The sequence below is a fragment of the Ammospiza nelsoni genome, chromosome 1 (assembly GCF_027579445.1).
Source record: "Ammospiza nelsoni isolate bAmmNel1 chromosome 1, bAmmNel1.pri, whole genome shotgun sequence".
NCBI classification, from domain to species: Eukaryota; Metazoa; Chordata; class Aves; order Passeriformes; family Passerellidae; genus Ammospiza; species Ammospiza nelsoni.
Genome location: NC_080633.1, coordinates 93016022 through 93034294, shown reverse-complemented (window position 1 = coordinate 93034294; position 18273 = coordinate 93016022). Strand labels below are relative to the sequence as shown.

Here is an 18273-nt window from a genome sequence, read left to right as displayed (position 1 = left end):
GCTTCAAATTAAGATACAGCACTCCAATACCACCATTTACTTCTCAAGACAAACATCCTTGCAGGGCTTTTAATTTATATCCACTGACTTGCTACCTTTATTGATTAGCTGTAATTTTTTCATAGCACATCTGTGCAAATCCAGCCTTCCCAACTGTATTTCACTTATAAGATAGAACAGGCTTGGACACAGATTAGTGTATTACACTACATGCATCTCCATGTTTTTGAATTCAAGTCTGCTTTTAAAAGCAGCTGATGTTTCCTAGTGCTTGCTCCTAAACATTTCAAACAATTGGTTGAATATTTTCTTTCTTTGAGTCAGCTGTGGGCTCGATACAGCTATGGAATCTCGACTTCAAGCAAAGCCTCAAATTATCATTTGCTTTCCCCCTCTGAAATGTTCGACCGTCACAAACATCAAATATTACAACAGAAATTACCATGTATGCACTGTTACCTTGTTAAACTCTTCATTTCTCTGGGCACTTTTTCATTCCATCCTGGCAGAGCAATTCAATTACAGGGGAGTGAACAATATCACTGACAAACACTATGGGCACAGTTAAAATGAGCCAAGGCTGAAGCTCTTCCCTCGGGCTGCAACCATTTATTCTGGAGTCCCATTTATTTCAGCTACAGGGGGGTGATTTTAAATAATTGGCTTCAACAAGACAGAAGTAATTTTAAGCAGAAGTTCCTCCAGAAAAAGAACCAAAGTTCCCACATTTAACATCTCTTTTAGACAAATCATGAAGACTAACCTTTAAATGCTGCTTTGCATAGCTCTAAAGAGACACTTTTCTGAAGCATTGTTTTTTAACTGAAAATCATCACTATTTAAAAGCTTCAAAAAAAATAACATGGTTTCAGATTGCTATGATTCCAATTCCAAACCACTCTCTAGTCAAAAGAAAAGCAAATTACAAACAATATCCCTCTGAAAACAGGTTTTGTTAAAAACTACCTAAAAGCATTACTTCCTATCACAAGTGTATTTGTTATTGTTATCCACAATTGCATTGCTATCCACAAGTGCATTTGTTATTGTTATCCTACCAAGCACCCTGGCTATAATAACACCCCAGAAGTCCAAACTGCCGTTTGAAAATGCCTCAAGTTATTCTTTTCCTTTCCAGAAGTTGTCCTTTTTCCAGAGGCACACTGCTTTTTCTCCCAAATCTCTGACAGGCATACATTATACATGGAATTCCCTCTTCCAGCTCTTTACCCATAGAAACACACATCACCCATTGCACAGCTATGGACAGGAAGGTGGGACTACCTTTCCCTGCACTGGGAAACAAAGTGGAGCAGTGAGCAGTAAGGCCAACAAGCTGTGGCCTCCAGATTCCCACCTGGGACCCTTCCTCAGTCCCACCACCCTCCCTGCTCCTGCTTCATGACCCTGACACCCTGCTGGCTGAGGGACAGCCCCTGCAGGCTGGGTGCTGCCAAGCAGAATGCTGGAACAGAGTTATAGCCCACCCTGCTCTAATCTAGAGCTTTTTCTCGTCCACCTGCTTATTTTCATAGAACTTATGGGAAATCAGTATTTGCAACTTTATTCTTTGCAGCAGAGAGCTAAAAACTAAAAATGGTTTAGACAAAACTAGAGGCGTAAGAAATGAAAGAAGACGGTGGAAGGACTAACAGGAATCTGATCACTAATCTCATTTATTGATAGGAAACCAGGCCATCAAATTCTGATTACATCAGAGTTCTTTATTTATTTTCACCCACATTAAAATACTACTTTTCCATTGAGAGGAAATCCTGAATTACAACTACATAATGAGAACTCTCAAACAAACAATTCTCAACACAGAGTAGAGGTCTGATCTGCCGCCAACAAGCACTGTTCTTATTTAGCAGGTATTTAAAATTACTACAAACATTTTGCTTAACATTACAGCATCACCACTGTCCTTCCTTATCCAGCAAGGGAACAGATGAAAGGTTAGCATTCAGAAGCTCTGTACTATACCAAATTCCACCAAAAGCATGACTAATTCAAGCCAGGGTTTATTATTTCCTGTAGTACTTCTCTATCTAAATAAAGCAATTTGCTGCTACAGCTAAAAATATTTTGACTCCAAAATTCTATCACACCTTGAACTATCTCCACTTGGAAGAAGGCAGCCTCCAAACCTACCTCCATGACACTCAATGCACACAGAACCCTCATATCACACTGTGCTGCCAGACACCCTAGGAGAGCCTCGTCATTTCCTGGCAGTTTCCTTCTCCCCAGAGCCTGCAACACTGGGCTTTGCTTTCCTGGCTGGGATTTTTTTTGTTGTTGCTGTTTAGGGGTTTTTTTCCCCCCTTTTGAGAGCGGATTAGCCTGTTCACTACCAAGTGAAAACTACTTGATCTCCTAAAAGTACTCCTGTGCAGCTTGTGGCAAATCCCAAACACAAAGGTTTTTAACAAGCTTGCCTTTGTCTTTTCTTTTCCTTCTTTACTTCCTTGGTTTTAAAAATTTGTCCAGACTCCAACTCCCAATGTTTTAATGGACTACAGTCCCCAGAAATTTTTTTTTTTCAGAAACTGAGCATTCTATACTATACTGGTCAACATGTTTGAGGTTGGAGAATGGTACCCATATGAGGAAAAGATAAGACACCTAAAACTTAAAGAACACAGTGCTGTATTAGATATTTAAACACAGAGAAAAAAGTAATCTAAAAGATGAAGAGCATCAGCATGGTTTTGTTTATGCATCATTTACCATATCTATGTCTGCATCTGAAATCAAAACCAGATGAGTGAAATGAATGTAATTCTGCAATTCATAAAAGGAAGTGGTTGCCTCAATACTAATGATCACTTCTCATTGTAACACAAGCAGATATGCCACCATTACTACCACATCAGAGGCAAGATTATCTTATATTTTCTCCAGTATGAAAGCAAACTACTGAAGAGGTGCCCCTACGTTTTTGTTCCCAAAATTCCATGGGGGAAAAAAACTAGCAAACCTGGGGGGAACACCACAAATAGCACTGCAGTACCTGGCAGGCCTTTAGTGGGGGCAGTTTGACTTTCAGATCAAATAGAAGTGTAACAAACCTACCAAATAAAAGAAAACAAACGCTTACTCATACTGTGAATTCCATTTTGTCTAGAAAGCAAAAACAACAAAGAGATTTGTTCATGGTGAAACAAAAATACTGTTTTGTTTCAGGAGCTTTCAAATAATCACAGAATCCCTAGGGTTGAAAGGAATGTCCTCAAGTTCCTCTAAGCCAAGGCTCCTGCTCAAGTGGAGCCACCTGGTGCAAATCACCTTGAGCTGCGTCCAGCCTGGTTTTGAGTACATCCATACAGGGGAACCAGAATGTCTCTAGGCTACTCATTCCAGTATTTGACCACCCTCACTGGGAAAATGCAACAGTTCAGAACTCTCTTTGGTTAAGACCCTACAAAATCAGGTGGGTCTAGAAGCTCTCATCCCTCTTCACACAGATTTTTGATGTATGGGATTTTTGCTCCTATTCTTTCATAACATAGTCTCCAGAATAGACATTGGGCTGACACATAAGTGCAGAAGTAGTGCAGTGCTCCACAGGATGTCCAAATCTTTCATTAGTAACCAAGGATATCCAGCTCTTTGCTTACTGACCACCATCCCCTTCTAAGAACCTGGAAGAGCACCTTGTCTCTTTCCTGAGAAAAGGGACTTCAAGAAAAGTGAGTCTCAAGTTTCTGAAGATACTGACTCTCCTTTACAGCACCAAAACACTGAACATTGTGGTAGAAAAGACTCAAACTCGCTATCAGGAACCAAAGGCACAAAAAAGAAATCAAACTACTTCACTGTTTCCTTTGTGAAAACAGTCCTATTTCACTGCCAACTTTGAAAGATTCATTGAATAGAAGCAAAAAGAGGAAGGAGAAAACATTAAAGGTGACATTTTTAGAAACAGGTAAGGTGTACATAAATCCTTCAGATGCTGTATGAGATTATGTTAACTCTGAGAAACAAATAGTTGCTCTGTGCATTCACAGAAGCAACAGGAAAGAGTATTCTGATCCCTCCATACTGGGGAAAGGTATTTTGTTGAGAAAATACTTCATTACTGTCCAGAAGAGACAAAGCAAAACAAATGAGAAAATTCAACTGCTCCACAGGCTGCATGACTGAAGGCAGGACACCTAAAAATGTGAGTCATGCTACCAAACAATAGCCCTGCTTAAAATACTTTCTAATACATAGCAGCACACATTCCATCTGTATCTCAGACTAGCATCAATTTCAGAACATTATCATTTAAACACTATGAAGTAGAAAACATCTACTATATTGCTTTCTTGAATGAAAAAAACAAAACTAAAACCTACTGTTTCACTCTTCGTTCTGAATTCAGAACTACAACTTCATAAATACTGTCAAATTGGCATGTCACTACAACATGATTTCACACCTCAAAGTGGTTTCTGGTTTTCTGAACAATAAAAAGAGCTAATGAAGAAAGACAGTTAATGCACCTCTTTTGAATAAAATCTGGTGGCTCAAATCCCTTTTAGAACTCACAGACAAATTAAGTTTTCAGCTCTTATGATGTGAGGTACTGAATTCAGAGTGAAGTTTCTAAACCCAGCATATTTTGGTTAACTAATCAGGAATTATTCAAAATAATGACTAAAGCCAACTTAATATTGCTTGAAAGTTCAAATCTTATTCAATGCAAGTGCTTCTTAATTAATAGTGGCACTTACTCCCCAGGAAAACTCTTTATAATTGGTATTTTTACAATTAATTTGTTTTTGAAAGCCAAAATATATTGCTGGTCCTAATATTAGTGCTTAAGAATCCCCACCAAGGTTTCTACCAATCTTTCCTTGAGTATGACTTTGCATACTACGTGTCTAAACATTTAACTTTTAAAGCAGCTTCCTTCAAAATATTATCTGATGGCTGCAGAAAAATGTTGATTGTTTGACAGCTTTTCTATTTTTCATTCTTTTGTAAACTCAAATCAAGACAGGATTTAGCCATCTGTGGAAAAGGGATGGAGAGCACTCAGAGTTTGTATGCTGTCATTTAGAATTAGGGTTGATGTATTACCTCTGTCACAGCCCAGTGGTGTAAAAACTGGTCCAGATCAGTTAGGTAAAGACGGATAGGTGAAAGCTGTGTCTGGCTAATGTGTGGTTTTCCTCTAATGCCCTGGAGACTAGTCAGCTCCTCTCTGGAAAACCCTGGGGAAGAAGAAGCAGTACAACAGTATCACAAAACAAGCCAAACAGTGTTCTACTTCAACAGCATCATTGACAAACACTGTCTTTTACACTATGTCAACATAACATTTTTTTCTTAAAAGCTCTTGCTTGGTTTAATAAACTGAGTATACTAAAGTACAAATTTTGACTTTTGAAAGAAAACAAAAATATTTTCAAAACTCAATAGTACTATAATGTGATATAAAAACACCTTAAGAGGCCTACTATCTTCCCTATATGTATCTCCAAAAAAATAAAAACATGGATATAATGCAAACTACTTCACATATTCCCAACAACTTAGTAATAAATAATATAGCCTCGGGTATTAAAAAAAAAATCATTTGGCTTATTATTTCTAGATAGGTATTAGATGTCTTAGTAAAACAGGATGACCACTCCACAAGAGTGACTTGGGCTTTGCTTTCATTTTCTCTGCTATAAATTCAGCACTCTTTCTACCATTTTAGCAACAAAAAGGTAATTTTTGAAAATAAAGTATCTGAACATTATAAAAAACTAAGGTGATAAAGAAAACACACTATTTTTTACCACAGCAGAAGTTAGTGGGAGTTACTTCTCAGCAGTATTACACCATTTTAAGCACTGTAACTTCCCAAAGTTGCATCACCACCGAATGCAACTATTTTTATAGCTGAGTAAGAATAGAGTAGCAGAAGTAGCTCTGCTCACACGCTGACCTTGGCCAGCTCACTTGAACGTACTTTGATTACTTTATTCTGATGGAATGTTTTTAAGAGCGTAAGCACGTTCACAGGAAATCCCAGAGGCACTCATTTATATTGTTATGAGCTAATAAAAGGCATTTCCTTCAAGCTAGGAAAAAAAAAATCTTTTTTATATGTCATATGCTAAATTTAGGTTTTCCTCATATTTTCCTGGAAAAGTTGCTAGAATGAAGGAAAAGTATGCAAATACTCAGCCCAAATGGAAAAGTGTAAAAGCAGAGTGTCAAAAATCAGAACAAGAAAATAAAATCTCATATCAAAAATATGTAACAAGATTAGAATTACTTTCAGGAAGTACTTACTAAACCATTTACTCTAAATTAAATTCAGTAATTGACTATCAAAATAAATTTCATTTTGTTAATTCTGAATTATTACATTCATATGGATTACCTATAAGGGTTGAAAACAAGAAGCTGAAATAGTCCACATCATTCACTGAATTATCCTGCACTTGGCACTTCCAGCCTGCAAAGGATGATCTACACAAAACCAATAGCAGAAAGTTTATTAGAAACCATATAATTAAGAATTCATAACCTACCTGCACAATACAATCAATTAGCATGCCTAAATATTTACAGTTTTAGCATTCCTGTTTCTAATTGTTGTTAGAATAGCACTTTAAATAGTTCAAAACCAGAACTGGCTCTTTTAAAGACAAGACATACTGAACTTTGTATCCCTACATGGCTTTAGGTTGCTAAGATGATTAAATTAACTGAGATAGCAACTTTTCATTAATACTGGTATAATCTTCAGTACAGTGATGACACCGTAAATTAAGCTAATTTTATTTTCCTAACTTGGTGAAAGTTTTTATTACTAATGCTGGGCTATATTTTTCATCATAGCCACTACTTTTTATACACAAACAACAAACCCCACTGAAAGCAGTCTCAGCACCTCTTTCAGAACTGCTGAAGCTATTAAACACAGCTTAGTTAAAAAGTTGGTTGGAGATTTAGAACACAAAAAGGAGCAATAGCAAAACCCGTTATCAAAGCTGTCTGACACTTTCCATCTCAAGGGCAATCTGGAAGAAGTGGAGCACCAGCGTGCTGTGGTGGCCCAAGTTAGAAGGCAGTGCTTGTGGAAGCTCAGAGCAAACAGACACCAGTGACCACCTAATGGCAGAGTCTGGCCCACGTGGCAGTGCTGAACCAGGAGGAAGCCAAGAGCTGGGAACAAGGACATCTCACACATGTTTTCCTCACAAGGCTGCAGCTCAAACCCACATCACATTATGCAAAAATGCATATTATTCAAATTGCCTTGTATGCTGCTTTTGGCACTGGCACTGTAGACTATGGATCTTTGCTGTAAGAGATTGCTGCCTTCCACTCTTACAATCTTGTGAAATTTCAAAGCTTCTGAATGCAATTTTCCAAGCCAACTATCTGCCTAAGATCACTTTTTTCCCCTAATTTCTCTGTGCCAACAGCCAAAATGGCTTAGCTCATGGGTAACAAAATTCTGGAAAACTTGTTACGCAGGAATTTTTTACAGCTCTGTGCTTTGGGAGCAAAAATATCAAATTTGGAATACTTTTGTGCCAGGCATATACATTTTGCCACCCACAAAAATCCATCCATAACATTTCAGCATCCACAAAAATGACAGCTAGAATATGCACGTGTCTGGAGTTGCTCAAAAAGAAAGGAGAAAAATCCTGGAGTTTCAGAATTTCTTTAAATTAAAGAAAATATTCAGGATTCCATCAGATTACCATGTAGGATCTAGTTAATTTTAGGGAGACAAAAATCATAAGTGAGAGAGCACCAAGGTTTTATTCAATAAAGCTCCTCCTTCACATTGAATTGTGAATGCCTGGCAGTAGGGAGCTGCCATATTCCAGGTGAGGCAGCACAGGCAGCTCTGCTCGCTCCCCTCTGGCTCCTAGCACACCTTTGGTCCTGCCCTGAGTTCTGGTTCATTACCTCCTTTTCTTAACCCACAGTCTCTCCATCTCTCCCCAGACCCAAGGCTGCTACTTGGCTGCCAAGTTCTCCCAGGACAAATCCCTTGGGCATGGCCAATGGTCTCCAAGGAGAATGTTGAATTTTTTATATCCTTCCAAGGAGGTCCCAGTCCCATTCATTACAGCATGGAAGAGACTTCACACATACCCAACTAAATCAGCAAGAGCTCTTGCCATTACTTCCCTACATAAGGTGGATATTCGCACAGGAGTCAGATCCATACACTAGAAGGGAGAGTGAAATCCATGACCTGTTCAGCACAGCAGAAGAATGTCCCTAAATCTGATGCAGAAGAACCATGATTCTGACTTGAGGTCACTCTTTTTTTACCAAAATCAACACTGAGGAGCATGGAGAGAGATTCAAGGGAGTTTAGGACTTGCTTGACTAGACACGGAAATTCAAACTGTGATGTAACCACTGAGCAAAAAGGTGGGAATGCAAGAGGCTGGCAGAGATATCAGATGAGAAGCTGCAAAGGCAATCAGACAAATGTGAAAATAAATAAATCTTGGGTAGGAAAAGGGAAAGAAAGAACATGTAATAAGCCCCAATTCAGGAAGTACAGATTTGCATGATAAATCCTGTTAGAATCTGGTTTAAAAGAATCAAATAAAAATTTTTTTTTTCCATATTGGAAAAATTCCATTTCCATATGCAACAGTTAGCAGATGTTCTGAATTCCTTACAATGGGACTAGTGCACTCAAGAATTTTACATATCCTCCAGAAGAGACTGGACAAAACCTCTAGATTCACTGCAGGTTAGCAAGCAGAAGCTGCAAGAGGTTCAGGAGATGCCTGGACAGGAAAAGTAATTCCAAAGCTCATTGCTAAACATCTGGAAATCAAACAGTTCATCAGTTTTGTTTTCCCACGCATCTACGAGCCCACAAACAGGACAAGCATGTTAATCATCCTAAGAGAAAGGCTAAGGGCCACTGATACAGACATAAGGGGAAGCAGAGAGAATCCTTGCAGTTCTGTCCTGGGAACATGGAGGCAGCATAAGGAACAAACCCTTGACAGAGCTATTAAATGGTTTAATTTAAGATTCATGTCTACAAGCAGAGCTACACTGAGTCACACACACACACAATCAAGATCGCCAAATTCAGCTCAGTTTGCTTTTTTAGAAAGTGAAAGCTATTACATGCACAGAAGCAGCCTCAGTGTTAAAAGAGCAATAAGGTTAAAAATAATCTAGCATTAAATTTAGAAAGTGACAGAGAAGGTTGTCTCTGATCTTCAATTTGGCCTCTCTGTGCATACACCTTAGAGTATGATAATATTATGGGTCATATTTTCTCTGAAAAAAATTGAAGATTTATGTCTCATTCAAGTCATGGATGAATGGATCAATCAGGATTACACCATGAAGGATAACAGTCTGACCTGTCCCTGCCCTATTTATTGCATCATCTATAATGAGCACAGCATATGAGGCATAATTAAAAAGGTAGAAGAAAGTATTAGCTCACAAATTCAGATAGGTGATGTGAGATTACTTCTTGAAATTGTAGAACAAAAGTCAGTGGTAACACATTTCTTCAAGCATCATAAGATTAATTTTTTTTAACTTTCAGGACAGAATAAGCTCACATAATTTATATTGGAAGCTTCTCTCATCCCTTTTTTTCAGCTAGTTACCCACAGTCCTGCAATAGCTCAACAGTGACTAAAAGATTATGTCACTATAAAATGTCACTAACAGCTATGGAGATATACAGTTTCAAGTATTTCTAAGAGTAGCACCCATATGATCTCTACTCCTCTACTTGAATTTAAAGTGAATTGGAGGTAATTTTTTTGTTTTCAGGACAGAAGATGCTCTGAAAAATCAGAGCCCAAATGTTTCATACTGAAATCCTAAAGTTATCAGGTACTTCTACGTACTTCTGCCAACACCTTTTGCTTCCCTCAGTTCCTCATCTTTAAACTGGGAAAAACATCACCTTCCCATCTCCTGCAGCTGTGAAAATTACTTAAACACAACAAAAAACTTCCCTGGGTAGGGACAGGGGAGGGAATCCCTTTGTTTTCCAAGTGGGACCTAATACAATAGAGAAAACATAGAGCCTTCTATTGAAACAGGGCCAAACTGTAACATGAAGTAAATGCTCCTTCAGTGCTCATGTACTCCATACAGAAACAGGATGAAAAAAAAGTAAGAAATCATGTAATTGAAACACCACATGAGACTCTCACAATAAATTAAGGCCAAAACCAATGTCTTTCTAATAATACAAACACAAACAGAGCAGCATTACAGCCTAGAAGTTTGTTTAAATACAAGTCTAACCAGCTGTCAGCACCTCAATTACCTTAGAACCCAAGTGCCTATAATGCAGACACTTGGTAAAGCTGCTCGAATTTTGAAGTTCATATTAAAGGAAATAAAAAATAAGGTAAGAACACAGATTCTAGAACAGATGCTGATGTACTACAAGTACATTAAAATTATTTTTTAAATCTCAGTTTAATATATAAAAACTACCATGAATAATTGCGGACTGTATGCACTTTTAAAATGTGTTTTTAAGATGCTTGTAAATTACATGTCAGACATCTGACTAAAAAAATTATCTGCTTTATATGTGGAAGAGAGGTAATAAGCATATTATAACTTCTCTTTTTTGTAAAAATTATTACTGACAATGGGAACCTGTTATCAAACTACATATGAGTGAGACCTCTCCAGTCATGTAGTCCAAACCCACATTAACTATGATGAATTACACCTTGTAATTTCCATAAGGTCACCTGCTTTCAGTGGGAACCTCTCTTTTGAGGTTTTGAATTGCACCTTTAGGTAACCTCCTCTGTACACCAAATGGTATTAAAAGAAAAGCTGAATCTAATTAACTTAAAAATTACTGCTTCTCTTGTCATTAGCAGAGCAAATATTTCTCAGTCAAAGCAAGTGTGCAGTGCATTTCTTTTATCACTTACTGCAAACTTTTAACTCCAGATGGACTTCACTACTTCAGTTTATGCTGCTGTTATTTTCAGGTTGGCTGTATCACACAGGTGCAAAATAACAACTGCAGTTTTGCACACAAGTGGTTATTCCTCAACTGCAGACTACTATCTCTCTGTGCCTCCTGAACTAGCTAATTGATTCAGGATTCAGGTTTAAGGTGTTGATTGTGGCTTATACAGGCACAAGGAGTCTATATTAAACTGAGATTTAAAAAATAATTTTAATGTATGTACTTGTAGTGCATCCACATCTGTTCTAGAATCTGTGTTCTTACCTTATTATTTATTTCCTTTTATGTGAACTTCAAAATTGAGCAGCTTTAACAGGTGTCTACATTATAGGCACTTGGGTTCTAAGGTAATTTAGAGGTCTCTAGTACAACTCTGATGAACCTTGCTGCACTCATTTTAGAAATTATCCTTCCACTTGTCCTCTTATAAAACACACTGCACAAACTCCAGCACAGACAGCAATTCACCTGTCTAGCTCTTGCTAAGTTTTCCTTAGAATTTGGATCGGGGTTGGGTTTTGATTTTATGGTTTTTAGCAATAAAATTCAAAAAAAAGTGTGACTAATTAATCCCAAGTTCAGTCTCCAAGTATTTTTAAAGTAAAATATAAAAAAGCAAATGCAAGATTCACAGTTCTTCTGAGGCATTAATACTATCACCCTTTTGTTCATAAATCTGAGGATGGTAGCATTCAAGAAGTGCAAGGTGAAGGGTTTGTGTTTTCTGTTCAAGGAAAATAAAATTCAATTCCTTCACCTTCCAGGAAAATGCTCCCAGCACCATCATTGGGAATACCTAGTGCAGAGCATTCCCAAAGCTTTACAGAATTATTTGAACATTGGCAAGACAACAGCCCGAGATACACTTGTACTGTACTAAGTGATCCTATTTTAAATTGATTTTATCAACCACTGATCAAGATTTAAACCAAGCCCTCCCACAACTGTTTTTTAATTCTGGGTTATAAGGTCGTTGTAAAAGGAGTTTCCTCTCTATTTTTTCACTGATACTTCTGTTCCACACAGAACATTTAAACAGTCACAGCCATAATTGGTAGCTGATTCATTCATTTCCTGAAAAAACCTAAACCCATTCTAGGCCTCAACTCTTTGAAAATTCAATAAAATTTAATAAAATTATTAAGTACAAATCCTCCAAACAGTTCAATGACTAAGTCACTGTGTTAGAAAATAGGAAATCAATCTCCTTTTCAGATGAAGACAGTGAACACAGACTTTCTGCAATCTCAGCAACTGCTTTAACCACCAAAATACTATTATTAATTTATTATTAAATTGTCCTTCAAACACATCAGGAGCAGAAAACGTCCTGAGATTCTGTACACCCAGCAGACAAGCACTGCATGAGGATGGCAATCGAGCATGAAAAGGCTCTAGGACAGTGGCTACAGGAACTCTGCCCATCTCTGATGCCCAGAGAACAAACTGTTCCGGTTCCCATCCCAGAACAACTCCTCAGGATAACCTGTTGTAACCTCAAGCAGCTGCACAAAATATTATGGAACCCCAAGAACCAGAAAGGAATTACCAGGATGGGATGGCATTCACCATGGAAAAGAACTCCAGGGGAAGGCAAGAATGAACTGAACTAGCAGCTGTGAGCAATCTGATACCTGAGAACTTCCCTGACACCTGCAAGAGTATGGAGTGACAAATGCCAGGGTGTTTTCAGGGTTTTTTAGTTGTTTTTTTTTTTTTTTTTTTTTTTTTTTTTGGGGAGGGGTATTTTGGTTAACACCTGTGTCATGCTTGGGAACAGACCAAATGGTTTCTGAAAAACATTTTTCCATGATGCATCTCCTAGAAATCTTGTTAATGGTAGCTGCACATGAATATGAAAGGCCCTGTAACACTTAGGAGAAAAAAAAATACAGAAATTTACACAGCCTCAAGGTAGGAACAAAGGTATCAAGAGACAATTGGTTTAAAGGCAGGAGATGGTAGGTAGGAGTGATCAGCTCATACAGCAGAAGACAGACATCACTGGGCACCACTGGTGACTACCAAGGTAGAGCCCAGAAAGAGAGATGACAGAAGTCCACAATCCTTCACATTATTTGTATATAAAAGTACTTAGAAGTGTAAGTTAATCAAGGCTACCCTGCCTTTTTTATCTCTTGACAAAGCAATTTGGTCACTTTATCTACCCAACAGTGGAAATGACAGCAGCACCTCCCATGTTTTGCTGTTCTGCAACTCATCAGGATACATCAGAGCAGCACTTCTTGCATATCCAGGAGTTCAGTTAAGGCCTTGGAAATATGAGAAGCATCTCCCCAAGTGGCCAAAATAATCACACTGTAACCAAGGATCATAAAGAATTGTTTCCACTGCATGAAACAGGCCTGAGTTTTCCTTCACAACCCAGGGCCACAGATACATAGAACAGCACTCCTTTACCACTTGTGAATCTTTCATTGTGATCAACCAGAAATTGCATTGAGAAAAAAATCTTTGCTGATACACTGAGAAGTGTAGAGAAAAGGCTTCCTTGTTTCTTTTGGCTTCCAATTTTTATGACCTGTGCTACCTATGACCTCTCAACATCAGCCCAGAGTTTATCTATCAACACAGAACTGTTCAGCTACTGATCAGTATGCATCACAAGTGGGAGACTTCCACACAGATACTGCAGGGTCCTTCCCTTAGCTCTAGAGGACCCATTTAAGTCCTTCAGCACAGTGCCCAGGGCTCCCTGTCTGAGCCCAGAAACATTGCTCTGCTGATAAAACCACATTGGGACAACACTGTACATGTGTCTCCTAGCCAGCCTTCTCACCGGACTGTTATGGACTCTGCATGTCTTACAGCCAGCCAGCAGTGTAATGACAGCTGCATTGTCTGACTGCCATTTAAAATAGTGCTTCATGTTAAAACACCTGTCAAATATGAGGTAATGGATCACTTATGGAATTAGCTATGAGCATGGAAATGTTACAATACATCCCAAACATTTCCATATTATCATTGTCAGGAACTGTGTGTATAAACAACAAAACATACTGAAAAGAGCAAAATTACATGCAAGTACCACATCAGGACTGTTGCACCTTTATGGAAGAAAAATATACAACATTTTCTCCCAGTGTAGGCATGGACTTGCACTTCTGTAAAACGTGTTCTTTTAAAACATTAAAAAGCCTTGTGCCAATATTTATCTCAGCTTTGGCACAGTTTATTCCTGTTCAGCTTTAATGAAAAATAATTTCTGTCAGATGGAAATGCAACTGCAATAAAGTATAAACTCATGTCCCTGCATCAACTTAATCAAATCAGTTTTGAGTTCTACTGCTAATGAGGATGAACACTCTCAGTTTTCATATCAGTTCTGAAAAAGACAGGAAACCATGCCTGTAAAAATTATGTTGAAATTGCTAAAAAGAAAAAGGAGAAAAAAATAAAAAATTGAATCTTTGAATACTTCTCCAACCATATACCCATCTCATCATTCAGACCAACTTAAGCTCCAGCTGGTACAGGGCCTGAATGTAAGCTCCAAGAACAAGTGAGGGGTTTTTATCTTCCTTTTCCTCCAACAGGTTACCACGTATAGCCACTGGTTTGTTAGTGTGAGTTTTTTGTTTTAAGTTTCATTATCTCTTTTGAAGGATCAAGTCTTTCCATTTGAAAATGCAGCAAAATACAATAAACATCTGAAAGGAATTACCAGGGATTTGAGGAAAAATATGAAGCCTATTTTAAGAAAACAACAATTTAAGCTATGCATTGTTAAAAGTAAGCCTGTCAGCTGCTCATTTGCTCCAGAGCTGCAGAGGTTGTCTGAAGCAAAGCACTGCTTTCACATTATAAATGAGAGTACAAATCAGAAGAAACATTCACTAATGAGCAAATGGCATTTACTGACGGCGGCAATTGTAGCGTAGCAACATAATTCTTTTCCCTTTGATTAGGAGCCTCACACTACAACCAACCTGGGGAAAAATTTAGGGGCTATGTCCTTAAATACAAGCTTGGACTTCTCCCTCTTTCTAGTCCTAGACATTTACAAAACAGTGAGCAAGAAAAAGGAAATTTGCTGACCAGATGTGGATGAAGGAATGCAGTGTAACCCATCCCGGGGTCTGATTCTCAAGAACTACAGATCTTTTCTCATCTTTCAGCAAGGAAAACAGATCATTTTTTCACCCTTCATCCTCAGTAGCATCCCAACAAGGAAAAGCCAGCATTTTGAAAGCATAAATGTTTAGTTTATTCAATACTTCCTTAAGCACTTTTGTTACTATTTTAATACTTTTCTCCTTCACTTTTGTTTCTAAATGGAGGGGTGTAAACATCCAGCCAGGAAAAGGCACTTCAGTGAACACAGACCTTACTATTGTTGCATTTTTCCTAGCAACTCATTCACAACTACTATACTCTCTATAAATGTATGATTTTTGACTTATTCCCCAAGAGGTACTGAGCTGACTTTCCATTATATACCGTTTGTATATAAAAACAGAGTTTTCTCTTTGTTATTTATTTAATATGAAGTTAGCTTATTTTGGCAAAACTTTCATTTTATTGATGTCTTTTTGAAATAAATATACCGTTCTGGAATGTTTTCTACACTACTTACATGAGAATTACTGAATTCAGTTGCTCTATCAGTATTGCTAATCACAATAATGGGTTACAATATCCTCTCCAAGTTCTCTCCTGGCTGCAAACACTTCAGGGGAATGTGCTATTTTTCTTTTTCTTGACTACAATTATGCATTCAAAAATTCTTTAATCAAGTAGTGTAGAAGGTCTTCATTAGCTACATTTTGCATTCTCACTGTGCCTCCTCATGCTGTACTGGCAAAGACTGAAGATAAAATAACTACGGAGGCTAAATAAATAAAAAGTAGCATTTAATTACAATGGAAATACCCACAAAGAACTCTATTATAACCCTAAAACATTTTTGAGTAATGTATCTGAAGACACAGGTTTTTACACCTCACAGCAAACAAATGTTAAAATGTCCATCTCAGCTCTTTCTAAGCACCAGATTCCAGAGGACAGCAGGAACCAACAGGCGTGCCTGGATGCTTGATGAGACACCAGCTGAGTTCCCTCATTATTGTCTGGAAAGCAGCAGAATATTTTAAAGGCACTACCTCTTAAGAGTTCATTTACAGTTAGATCAAGCAGAATGCAAGTTACCCCAGGGTTATCTCAAACCTATGAAAACTTAGAACTCCCACACAATTTAGACCAGAGAGCACTCAGCTTTCATTTATATGGTCCTCACCCTGCTCCTTTGCTACAGCAACAGAAACAACACTTGGCAAGACCCCAGCAGGGAAAGAGTCCCAAAAGAATAAGAAATGGCTGTTTGAAGCCATTGGAGATCTCATTTATGGACATTCTACTTCAAGAGAGAAATGCCATAAATTAACTCCCATTGTTTTTTATCTAGACAGTGAAATATTATCTGTCCAACTCTCTATTACAGTGAAATAATTTCCAGACACAGTGTTCCAATGGATAAAAAGTTGTAAAACAACCATAACTATTATGCATAAATAAGACACATAAATAAATCGCATTTCAGTTTCCTTATTTGTACTTCAAGGAATGAGGGGAGGCAGCAAAATTTTCCCATAAAGTCAGCAATCTAACTTCCTGATATATATATATATATATATATATATATTTGGTCACAATACCATAATCTGCATTTTTTTGATCCACAATTCACAGAACAGAACACATAACAGTAAGTACGCAGATTATGTTAATCATCTTAAACACAGCACCATATACAAAAGGGAAGCAAAAAAGATAATTCTGTTTGCAAGAGTATCTGACACTTAAACACCACAAAATCAGAGTAACAACAAAAAACATTGAGCCTGACAAATGGGTTTCTCTGCAACTGCACCAGTACAGAGTTGGTACAGCAGACCACTTTTTCAGACAAACAAAGTGATCTACCTTATACAAGAATGTACATTTACAATATTTAATACATTTCCACATTTGACAAAAATACCTGCCTCAAAGTCAGTCTTCCAGAAAGTGCTCAAAGCATAAGCTCATGCTTTACTAGCTCTTTAAAACCATTTTGAAGTAGCCCTTCTGCCCGATTGCAGAAAACAGGCATTGGGAGATTACACCAATTTTTTTTTCCAGTTCTACTTCTGATACTGCTAAAGTTTATTATCTTAGCCCATATCAGACCATCAATGATTTACATATTTCTTTACTTCCTGGAGAGAACTGTCTACCTGTCCATATCCATGGCCTCAAGGAATTATCTGAACTCCACTGTCAAGCCGAAGCTATGACTGGAATTTCAAGCCAAAGATTCACTCATGCCAAATATTGTATATTCCAAACCAACACTCAAACTATTTACCTTGAACTAGCAATGAACTACTATTTGCTTATTTAATAGTTATTCTAATAAATTATGAATGAAAAATAAATACTGAAATTAACTCTTCTAGAAAAGCGGCACACTGCATCAAGATGAATTGCTTATCTCAATATATCAAAATAGTACCACCTAAAAGATCACCAAAAAATCCATCCAGTAGATTTGATGCAAAACACTTTCTAAAATACTACCCCGACCCTTCTATTTCTCTCCATAAATGTAAGCTTATCAGAGGCTTAAATCAGAGAACTCATCTCCTGTCAAGAAGCTGCTCTCTCTCATTTCTCAGGCAGAAGTGACAGACTGTTCACTCACGTCGCTCCACACCCTTCCTCACCTGTATGACTTATACCCAAAACCCTGGCATGCTTCCATCTCTCAGAACTCCACCTGCCTGGATTTATTGAAGCTACTTACATCTCAGATCCCATACAGTAGGCACAAGGCAGGCACTTGAGGAGAACAGCAGGGAAATTAAGCCACTACAAGATCTTCTGATCCTCAGTTTCGCCTGAAACTCACCAGCTGTAGCCATCCCAGAGACCCAAACACCAGCAATGTCTGTTCACTGGCACAGAGATCATGACCAATTAGTGCAACCTGGCCATGTTCACAGCAGCATCCAAAATGGGGTGGCTGCATTTCAGCTCTCTTTTCAGAACAGTCCTTGGTCTGTGCCAGCTTCAGTGAATGTAGACCAAAAGCACCACAGAAACCATTCTAATAATTTAACAGTATAGGTAACCAACCTCCCAGGGGCTCACAAACCTTCCCAATCTATATGGAAATACTGCCAACATCATTTTGATTCTCAGCACACAATAGCTCACTTAATGGGCGCCTGCACACCACTTGGGTATTCACTTCACCATTGAAAAAATAAAAAGTGAAGCTATTACATATTTTCAAAATTCACTTCTAATAAAAAAAA

General features: G+C 37.9%; 1 protein-coding gene across 3 annotated transcripts in view; it reads right to left on the bottom strand.

Moving 5' to 3' along the window:
• The window catches only part of TEX10 (testis expressed 10), a 54124-nt gene that overhangs the window by 11257 nt on the left and 24594 nt on the right, over positions 1 to 18273 (bottom strand). For all 3 annotated transcript variants that reach the window (XM_059471377.1, XM_059471388.1, XM_059471381.1), the window contains exons 10-11: positions 6371 to 6459; positions 5074 to 5207 (exon numbers count right to left, since the gene is read on the bottom strand). In XM_059471377.1, the coding sequence (XP_059327360.1) occupies positions 5074 to 5207; positions 6371 to 6459 (223 nt within the window). The remainder of the gene's footprint in view (positions 1 to 5073; positions 5208 to 6370; positions 6460 to 18273) is intronic.